This window comes from Brassica oleracea, chromosome C6 (assembly GCF_000695525.1).
Source record: "Brassica oleracea var. oleracea cultivar TO1000 chromosome C6, BOL, whole genome shotgun sequence".
In the NCBI taxonomy this organism is placed as follows: Eukaryota; Viridiplantae; Streptophyta; class Magnoliopsida; order Brassicales; family Brassicaceae; genus Brassica; species Brassica oleracea.
The window spans coordinates 39,785,478-39,796,563 of record NC_027753.1 but is presented as its reverse complement, the minus strand read 5'-3'; the positions used below and the strand labels follow the sequence as shown (position 1 = coordinate 39,796,563).

The window sequence follows — 11,086 nt, the reverse complement described above, 5'->3', positions numbered from 1 at the left end:
CAACTTGGGGGTAGCACAATTCGTATCCCTAATTTTTAGTATGAAACAATGTTTACACTATCACTTTGTTCCTCTATTTGAGAATTTCATCTCGTCAAACTTTAATTCCGAGGCAGATTTGGTGGCAAAATCTGCTCTCGCAGTGTTTGTAATGAACGCCACCCATGGAGACTAAACTCTAGTACGAAATGAAATGTTTGTCCCAAAAAAAAAAAGAAAACAATGTTTACAAAGCTTTAAGAAACAATGTTTAATTATACAAAGCCCCTATTACCGAAACACAACACATTCTTCACATATCTATCCCCTTGAAGAGAACAGACAAAAGAGAGACAATTTCAAATTCAGGGAGACATGTCTTCTTCTTTTGATAGCACTTTTCTTTTCACATCTCCTCTCTCTACCTAAGTTTATTGATGACATTGGTTGCCTTCTCCTCCCCTGTTCCACCTTTAAAAGACATCCGGATTGAATCTTTCCGGCATACAGTTTCTTGTTCCACTTGCTGTATACGCAAATTTAAGCCGTAGTTGTTCACCTGCATTTTTCTTTTGTTTAGTATCAAGATTAGGAAACATCTAGTGTTTCTATGTCAGACATTTCCCAAACCCACCATGTTTCAAACATCCCAATTATTATGTTAAGCATATATACCATTAACAAAATCCAATCAAACTCAGGACAAAAAAAAAACAGTATCTCTATGGTTCAAGGCTTACCTCCAGATTTCTCATCTTTTCCTGGTGTACTGAGGAATCAGTTGCTTCAAAAGCTCTAGCTGTTGGTTCGTGTCCTTATGCCGCTCATGCTGGATTGCAACAGCACGTTTCAGCACTGCGTTGTCCTTGATTAGGGCTTCTACTTGTTGCTGCACTCTCCTGCGATTCAGTTCAGAACTTTTATTAATTCCTAGGGTACTACATACAGAACTGTGTTCAGAGCCAGAGACTTGAAAGCAATGAAGGGAAATAACCAATGGTTCAATCTATATCTCTTTCTAGAACACTGAAGACAGAAACTGTATTCCATGCCTATAACTCAGAGATTATACACGATCACTACCCACCACGTATGCATATGTTTGGATGGAACACTAGAAACAATGTAGCTAAAATGTTTTAACGTCTTGGAATTTGTTTGCTACTTGTTCACGTGCGCTTAACACCTTGGCTAAAGCCTCCAAGACAGTTGCTGCACGGACTTTTGCATCATCATTACCAGTAGATTGTGTCACTTCCCTGACTAACAATGCAACTTAGTCATCACCAGAAGGCGTAAAAGTTCCACCATCATTAACGGCCAATTCTTGAGCTATTTTATCATCAGCAGAAACCAAAAAGTATTTAAGTTTTCATAGCAGCATTGAAATCACTCCCATGATCTTCTAGCGCTTTGACAAGAACCTGGAAACAAAAAGAAAATTACAATTCCCAATAGAATAACATTATTGCAAACCAGCTACAAAAACTAAATCATGCCGCAAAACTCTGAGAGAGATATGTATTAGCGTCTAACAAAGGTAAACCTAGATCTCAGTAGTTTCGCAAGTCCGACAAATATATATACAGAGAGAGAGAGAGAGACAAACAAAAATTAAGAACAAGACATACCGTCAGTTCAAGGTGAGGAAACACGGTGCGAAGCTGATCAAGCGACGAGGACGGAGAGGACCAGATCGGAGATTTTGAAGGAGAATAACATCGGAACCTCTTTGACGCCGGTCGCCGGAGGATATGGAGTAATGATTCGATCCTAATGTCACTGTAAAAACAAGAAGAAGAAGATTCTCCGACTACGGGAAGAAGGAGAGGGAGAATAATCTCTGGTAGCATAGTTGGTTATGCTTGGTTCAAGTGTTTTAAAAAATGTAATCTTTTTACTTGCTTTAAACTTTTTCTTTCAAAAAAAAAAAAAAAAAAAGGAGAGGGAGCCTCCAGGAGGCCCAGGGCCCCTATTAGCCGCAGGGGCTCTTTTGTACTTTTACCTTATTTAGCATTTCTTAACGGATTGTTAATTTTGTCATAAAATAATCCAATCAAACAACCCGAATAGGTTTAAAACCCAAGTTGAACATTGGTGAAACAAGCAGCTTGGCCAGTTTCTAACTACAAATTAAGAAATGATATCTTATATTATGCTAAACACCATACCCTAAGAGACCCGCATTAATCATGCTCTAACTAGCATGAATCACCCCATATGTATTATAATAAGATTTGAACAATTTAACTACATATAGACTGGTTACACCAATCATATTATTATTTGTCATAACCATTGATAATACATCTAGCTGGAATTTTGGAGAAATAGATAGAGATGTTGACCACGTAAAGGCTTCAAAGGTTAGCTAGTCTAACTGGCTAGGCTCCACCAGAACGTACAATGGTTTCCCCTTCAGCCTACACTCCCCCTGCATCTCACACCCACAAACAAGTTAATATTAGATAGGTTGGATATCGTACAAGACGAAACGTTTCTAAATCAAATCATTACCTTGAATTTAGGCAAACCAACAACGCATGCACATTCCACAACTTCGGCCCCTGCTCGCTCTAAAGTACGTATAATTGGGTGCTTTTAATAAAAACTCGATTATTGTATACGTTTTATCTATTTTCCAAAGGCGTATATCTATTCATTCGAAAAAAAAATGTAAAGAACAGAAAGATATTGAATTACCCAAGAGGTTAATAGAAGCGGAGAGTGTTCCACCAGTGGCAACTAAATCGTCGATGACCAGAGCTCGTTCGTGGGTTTTGACAGCCTCCATACTCATCTCTAGACGATCATTTCCATACTCAAGCTCGTACTCTTCGCTTATCACTCTCCCTTTTTAACGTTACCCACAAGCGATTAATACTTTTTTTTAATCCCAGCAACACGTTTTAGTCATCTAAGACTTTATTAGTATGTATATAAGTAATCGCACCGGGTAATTTTCCTGGTTTACGTAGAGGAACGAACTTGGCACCTATGGCTAATGCAATGGGAGGTCCAAATATGAATCCTCTCGCCTCTACGCCTGCACAAATTAAAGTCCCGTTTTATTTGATTAATCTGTTTATTTAATCTGCACTAAACGATGTAAAAGGTTCTATTGAATCCATGGCGGAGGCGGGAGGTCTTATAAATATGAATCCTCTCGTTTTTATAAGAGGTTCACTAATCACTATAAGACATGAACATTTTTGGAAGTGGACTCACGAGTGAGGACAATCCAATAAAGTAATTAGTCACCAACCAATCACACTAGCTAAGTTAGTATATATGTGAGTGTAACATCATTAATCCACGAAAGTTGTCTTTTATTTATTCAGTTTTGTCATATTGGGAGATATGGTTCCGCTTTGGATTCTATCAAAAGGAGTTTGATACAATATTATGTCTAGTAGAAAAATAATACTAATAAATGTAATCTATGCGTTGAGGTTCAAGAAATGACATGGTAAAAATCATAAATTATTGGACAATGGAACAAACTCTTCCATTTTTTTGTCTCCCAGTTTTGTTCGTGTGAATGAACGTTTGTCTTTGGCTAAAACTAAATAGTAATTTAATGAGGAATGAAAAAGGTCAGGAAGGGAAAGATGAAACGAACCGGCAACGAGAGAGATGTTCATGTGCTTGTAACGATCCACGAAGATATCAACGACATGTTTGAAGGCAACTGGATCCAGCAACAGCGTCGTTATGTCTTGAAACATGATCCCTGAAATACGAACACGCTAGCTTGTAAATGAAAAAAAAAACAAAAAGAGACGTACCTATCGATGGTGAAGCACGTGAAGAAATAAAACGAATAAATCTGGACCAGTCTTAGGGAAGTGAGGGATGACTCGAATGGCATCTGAGATGGTCTGCAGTCTTGGGTCTCCCTGCAACCCATTCTCCACCGCAAACATCTCTCTCTCGTGCGTGTCGAAGAAGGAGAAAATGAGGGTAGGGGCGTTGGGTGTATTTATAGCATTTATTTATCACTCTTACCTTTTCTCCCTCTCATTTTCTTCACCCACTCATCGTACGTCTCCATCCCAAGTTACCATTATTGCTCTTGTTTTTTTTTTTTTTTTTGTCACTAAATTGCTCTTGTTTTCAAATTGTGAAAATAATCAATAAAAATAAAACTCACTTGAAACAACCAATTGATAGTGATCATAATATCCACTATAATAATATATTATAATGCACTATATAATCAAATTTACCAGTTAATTTGAAAACAATGGATGTGAAAGGCGCGAGCAGAGCAGGCTTGAACAGAAGCAGGCCAAGCTCATGCTTCCGGCCGCCAAATATTAAGTAAAAAATTCGGCCACTTAAAAAGAAAAAAATTCAGCCTACTTGTTTATTGTATCATTGTTAACTTGATGAAGTCGTGAGTTCAATCCTAACCGGCCACATTTTTTTTTTGGCTTCTAACTAACAAATTTCTAGGACCGGCATAAAGAAGTAATTGGTAATTAATCGAAATATGTGTTTACTTCAAATGACATGAATTCAAGTGATGTGAATCCCGTATTACCGTATCTTTGCGTCTTCCATACATATGCATGTTAAAATATAGCATATTCCATGTAACAATTTTGGTAGAAATATTATTGGATAGCTAGGATCTTGTTAATATCTGTTAGATTCTGATATTGTGTAACGACTTAGGCTATTAATAGCCTGTAACTAGAACGATCCCAAACAGGGACTCTACTCATCTTTCATGGTATCACAGCATAGGTTTTATTCATCCTTTGATGCAAAATTGTGAAGAACGCCAGTTTTCTAAAATTTGATTTAATAATAGAGTTGTTTAACACCAAAAAAAAGAGTTACCGGAATGGTTTAATAAGAAGGTGAAAGAGAAGGACCCACTCGAGAGTAGGTAAGATCGAAACGTACGTACGAGGGGCTATTTCCGACTGTTGAACCGCACGCCTGCTCACTGTTTCTGTATATTTTCTTCTCTTCCCACTTCTCGCCTTTAGTTTTTTTCTTTCTTTTTGTAATCATTACTTTGTTATAGTCCATTATAGTATAAGTGGAACAATACCAAATTTTATTTGCATGTTTAGTACATTATATATTGTGTGGAGGTCCACGTTAATGGTCTCTATCTATGCCGTTTTATAAACAAATTGTTTCAATTAATTTTGTATTATATGTCATCAGAATAAGTAGATTGGTTGCACTTAGATTTTGGGTAGATATTCCGTTTGTCGTTTTCAGCTCCGCACTATTACAAAGTTCTCACCCTATCAAAGTGATAAGAGATTACATCACCATTAACAACCACTCGTTTGTTTTTCCCCATAATTATTTCCCAATAATCTCATTACCCATAGGTAGGAACTGTTTATTTAAACAAAAGATAACCCAAAAGGATTACACGCAAAGGAAATAATTGAATTATTTTGTTAGCCCCTATGAGAGTATAAATCCATATAATTGTACTACTTTTAGAAATTTTCCGTCGTATATTGAGCAACAGGATTCAAAGAAATATATCTGAAACAGACAAAGAAGCAAAATCAAGATCAAAATCAGTCAGAAGTGAACCAAATATGCTTTTATGATTTCATCTACTATGACACTCTTATCTTGATAAAATGACAGCACTCACAATGGTACTTCAAAAGGCCAGAGGGGAATATAAAAACAGATAAATATGTGGCCTACTCACATCCACTCGTAGAGGTTAGATCCTCGTAGGATTAGTGGGATGTCTGATTGGCTATTTTTTCTGGATCTTGAAAGATTTGGTTTCGAAGTAGTTGAAATGTATCATCCAATTAAACTTCGTTGCCTAAACACGTTTAACTTAGAGTAACAAAAAATCCAAAAGCAGCTGTTAAAAAGCTGGTGAAGTTTGAAAACGAAAGACAAAGGAATGCTAACCTCACAAATATCTTTAGTGCAGTTAATTTCAAAAGAGACAGAGAACTTGGGCTCGAATGGTGACTGCGGGTTGAGCGGTGCGGGACAAGCGGTTTAATTGCTGTGCGGTTTTAACAGTTATAAAAACGTATAGATATAGGGTATATATAGAGATTTTTGTTACTGTTAACTGCGGAGCGGGACCGAAAACTAGTTACCATTCGAAGCCTAATCTTGGGAGGGCAATCACTACCCAAAATTTCCCCTTGACTCCTTCGTTCACAATTTTTTCTTTCTTTTTCTTTTTATTAGAGGAAAAAAAAAGTAGATATAAAGAGCTGAAAGAGAGGGACATGACCATATGACTCTGTTCTCTCTCCTCTAACAATGACATCAACTCTAGTCACATTAAGAATCAAAGATCCCCCACTTCCTTGCGTTTTTACTGTTTCCACAGATAGTGCATGTTTCTGTACAATGCTATTTATTTTTATGTCACAGTGCTACACACAGGTCAATGAGACTACCACATCCAATATTAGACGCGCCTACAGAGATCTATCAGTCATATCAATTTTCTAGAGTATCTCTACTGAAAATATGATGAGGGTTCTCATATAAAAACTTATAAAATCCATTGAAATACTAAAAGCATCTCTACCAGTAGGTTTTAAGTGGATATCCAAAAGATAAAATAATAAATATATAAAAAAAAGTACATATACAGCTAAAAACCAGTTCTCATATTAATTCATAAGAATTCGTGTAGATATTTTTTTGAAACGTTTTTGATTTTGAGTGGTTTGTTTCTTTTTTATAAAAGAAATTTAAATCACAAAACTAAACAATACAATATATTATTATTAAATAAATAAAAACTTATTTTTGGTATCTTTTAATCTTTGAGAGTGATCCAAGAGCAACTCTAAGAGTTAGTTATCACCAAAATTTTAACGATTATAAATAACTAAAAAAAATTAAAATACGAAAGAGAAACTGAGAAATAGTATTCAGCAAAGTACTTTTGAAAAACCCACCTGATAATTAAATGTCAAAATGTTTTTTTTTTTATTTTTTCTATTTTTCAATAGTAAAATGTATTTAATTATTTAAACACAACTTATTAAAATATTTTGTTTTTTTTTACATTTTTTTAGAAACCTAAAGTGGAGTTGTTAAGGTTGCTCTAACATTACACGTGTCATTCATTATCTTAGTGATATAATTTCTCCTTTGGTATTCAAATTTAACTACATATCCTGATTAGATAAAAATAATATATGTTGTCAAAAAACATAAAAGTGATGTATTATATTTTTAGACAGAAGTTTTTGCAATGGAACTTCACTTAAAAATAGAAATCTGATGTGCAAACCGGATATGAATGGGGACACCTCAGCAAGGACACATGCAGAAATCCTCACGGTTACTTTCCCACCCATTACGAAAAGGCTCGGATGCTGTTGAGTGACCGTTTCCTCGGGTTTTACATGGTAAGGGGAACAACAGTACATAGTTCTGCTTTGTCCTTAACGATATAACGTTAGAAAATGAGATTTTGACAAATGTTTGTTGTGATAGGTTCTTGAAAAGGGATCGTGGAACTACATGTTTTATGGGGGCGAAGCACTCGGTGACATGAAATACAGCGTCAAATGTGGATACCTAAAGGAGTACTATGACGAAGAGCATCGACCCACTCATTTTTAGCAACATGGAAGAGGCTGACATAGCCGAGGGAGATCACGAGGAAACCTTTGGTTGACACTAATAAGCACTCAGTTATTTTACTATGTTTTGTAACTTCCTGCATTCTGACTTGCAAATCAGAAACATAGTTTACTGTGATAGATTGTGTAATATCCGTAAATCTTAACATCTTTAAAAATAAATTCTTGCACGCGTATAGGCAAATCCTTCATAGGTGTGTATTTGTCTTGCATGAGAAATCAGATAACGACGATACTGAACATTTGAGAAAACTGACTAGATTTATTGTGAATCTTAAATCGTTACGTTGTTAGAGCAACCTTATTGCATATAACTAGAAGAATTCTTAGAAAAAAATTTAATATCTTAATACAATTTAGCTATTTTACAGGTTCTTTAAACAACTTTAATGATGGGAATGGTCGCGTCATTTGAGGATGTTAACAATAAAATACTATTATTTTTGGGGTTGATCGATAGAGACCGTAACTTTGAATTTTTTGGTTTAAGATTTAAGCTGTAGATTTTGTGGCTTTATTTTTAAATTTTATTGCTGTAATTTTATTTCAAAGTTTTAAAAGCATTAATAAACATAAAGCTGTAGAAAAATTGATTTCTATAGCCATTATATTTTTTTTAAAGATTTTGGATTCTAGATTTAGTTTTTATTAATAAAGCTTGATTGTTTTAATTTTATTGTTCTACAGAGATGGCCGTAACCAATATCAATCACCCCCTAGATGTTTATTATTATTGTATCTAATTTTTAATTTTCACAACAAGATTAATCATTAAAAGCATGACATGTGTCTTATTAGCATATAGAGAGGTTTTTAAAACATGTTATTTAAGATACAAATTCTAAAGTATTTGTACTTTTCTCCTGCTTTTTGATTTTTGAATTACTATTTTATGAAGATATTTTAGCTAAGAAACATATTTTGGAGGTTCTACTTTGAAATCGCTCTTCGATCTCTCTCTTCCCTTCTGATTTTTATTTATAGTCACAGAAACGTCATATAAGATATCTCACTGGAAGTGTTCCGAGTGGCTGGAATCTCAAGCAGAGGGACACGTGGTCTGTGAGCAGATGCCACATGTAAATGGCTAACTACGTGTCATTATAGAATGAATAATGAACAATAAGGCAACTATGAGTCATGAAATAAAAGAATGATGACTAGATTATCAGCCTCATCCCAGTTTCTTCTTCGACTAAGCTTTAATTTCAAGCCCTTCGTCTGTCTTCTCACCCGAACACAAAACCTTCATGCCATGCAGTCTTCAAACCGGCTCAATCCTAGCCGTCTGATTGATTTCACGGTCAAAGATCTGACGGTGGACAAGCTGCGGCTCATCGAAGTTCCGGATAACGCCACCCTAGCAGACGCCTTAAACGCCATGGTAAAGCATGCTTAAATCATATTCTTTTGTTGCATGACTGACCGGTTGAACAAGAAAGCTATTAACACCAAAGTCGTTGTTTTGTATCAAACTGGTGGCAAACCGAGTAAGAGCGGTGCCCGTGGCTGCGGTACCAGGGCAGTGGTTGGGGGCTGGAGGATCCATGATAGTTGAGTCGGACAAAGAGACCGGAAGGGTAAAGAAACAGTACATAGGAATGGTGACAATGCTGGATGTTGTGGCTCACATCGCCGGAAATGAGGAAGAGAATGGGCTTGATAAGAAAATGGCTGCTCATGTCTCTTCTATCATTGGTCATTGCCCTGAGGGTCGAAGCTTATGGTCTCTCAACCCCAATACCAGGTAATGAATATGCATGCCTGGTGATATAAATGGAAATGATATTAATTGATGATGAAATACAGCATAATGGATTGTATGGAGATTCTGAGCAAAGGAATACACAGAGTATTGGTTCCATTGGACAGTAACGTAGAGAATACCTCAGGACCAGAGTTGGTAGAGTCAGCCTCTGCTTACACAATGCTGACTCAGATGGATCTAGTCTCCTTCTTCCTCGACCAATCATCCCATCTCCAAGCTATCCTCTCCTGCACTGTCACTGACCTCTCCGCTGTAAACGACAATGTTTTAGCCATCACTAGCCAGGTAAATTAATTAAGTTAAAGAAGTTTCATCAATTTAAACCAATCATTATAATATTCGTAGGAGGACCAAACGAAAATCCTCTGTTTTATAGGCAAGAGTAAAAGATGCAGTTAAATGCATGAGTATGGCAATGCTAAACGCCGTGCCTATCGTTGAAGCCTCCAGCGATGAAGAGGATCATACACAGCTCGTGGACGTACGTGACTCTTCTTACACATTTCTACCTATTTAAGTATGTATCTGAAGAATATATATATATATATATATGTCTCTGGTGCAGGCGAAAAACCGGAGGGTGGTGGGGACTTTCTCGGCGAGTGATCTGAAGGGATGTAATTTAGCCACGTTGCGTTCTTGGTTGCCATTAAACGCGCTTGAATTCGCCGAGAAAATACCAAGAACCCCCTTGTTCGCATCAGCACCTGCGAGGGAGCTCGTGACATGTCACGTGACATCTACCTTGGTCCAAGTGATCCGTATGGCCACCACGAGACGTGTACACAGAGTTTGGGTCGTGGACAAGAACGATGGGCTTCAAGGCCTCGTTTCTCTTACTGACATTATCGCTGCAGTCCGAGCCGCTATCTCTACCTCGACCTCCTAATTTCGTCTTTCTCTTCTATTATTGCAATCTACTTTTATTTGTTTTCCTTTCAAGAACAACTTCCACACTTCTACTTCTTTTTTCTATGTACTAGCATGTTTTATCAATCTAGTTAACCCATTAAGAATGATTGTTTGTTCGGAATCAAAGCGAGGAATAACGAGTCTTGCTGCTTGACGGAGACGCTATCGCTCGACGGGACCTTCCATCATTTCAAACTTTCGTAGAAAGTATCTTATCATATACACATTTGTGTTTGAATTTGGATACTTTTTTTTATATATTGATTCCTATAATTTTTAGCGTTGTTTTAAAACTTCTGACCACGTTCTAAACTCTCTTTCATGGTAAATAAGAATCATTATAACTTTTTAACAATTAATTTAGTAAAACTTCATAATACTTCTTAAATCGAGGTACCACTATAAAATCGTTATTTTCTTGAAAAACGGAGACAACAAAGATTTCAAACATCTTTTAACATCGTGCATGATACAACTATGTATTAAAACAATATTGTCATATTTTTTAAAATTTTCTCAAAATCTATGTGTTAACCCCTACAAACATATTGAATTTTGGTAAATTCTTTATATACTGAAGCCTATAATCTTTAGTGTTGTTTTAAAACTTCTGACCACATTCTAAATTTGCATTAGTATATGCTAAACTCTCTTTCATAGTAAATGAAAATCATTATAATTTTTTACCACTATAAAATCGCTATTTTCTTGAAAAATGGAGACAACAAAGGTTCCACACCTCTTTCAACATCACTATATTTTAGTGCAGGATGCAACTATCCATTAAAACAATATTGTCATATTTTTT

The 11,086-nt window shown here is 36.0% G+C and overlaps 2 protein-coding genes and 1 pseudogene across 2 annotated transcripts; 1 reads left to right on the top strand and 2 right to left on the bottom strand.

The window, feature by feature from the left end:
- Window positions 1-208: 208 nt before the first annotated feature.
- On the bottom strand, window positions 209-2,049 carry LOC106296517 (annotated as a pseudogene).
- A 132-nt stretch (window positions 2,050-2,181) lies between these two features.
- Window positions 2,182-3,945, bottom strand: LOC106296518 (adenine phosphoribosyltransferase 2-like). Its single transcript, XM_013732663.1, has 6 exons — window positions 3,815-3,945; window positions 3,602-3,712; window positions 2,933-3,025; window positions 2,683-2,832; window positions 2,497-2,555; window positions 2,182-2,413 (listed from the first exon to the last, which is right to left on the bottom strand). The coding sequence occupies exons 1-6, from the start codon at window positions 3,903-3,905 to the stop codon at window positions 2,351-2,353; spliced, it is 567 nt and encodes a 188-aa protein (XP_013588117.1). The 5' UTR covers window positions 3,906-3,945; the 3' UTR covers window positions 2,182-2,350.
- Window positions 3,946-8,714: 4,769 nt separating this feature from the next.
- LOC106299109 (SNF1-related protein kinase regulatory subunit gamma-like PV42b) lies at window positions 8,715-10,451 on the top strand. Its single transcript, XM_013735248.1, has 5 exons — window positions 8,715-8,982; window positions 9,077-9,345; window positions 9,408-9,651; window positions 9,743-9,847; window positions 9,932-10,451. The coding sequence occupies exons 1-5, from the start codon at window positions 8,752-8,754 to the stop codon at window positions 10,253-10,255; spliced, it is 1,173 nt and encodes a 390-aa protein (XP_013590702.1). The 5' UTR covers window positions 8,715-8,751; the 3' UTR covers window positions 10,256-10,451.
- The last annotated feature ends 635 nt before the right edge of the window (window positions 10,452-11,086 follow it).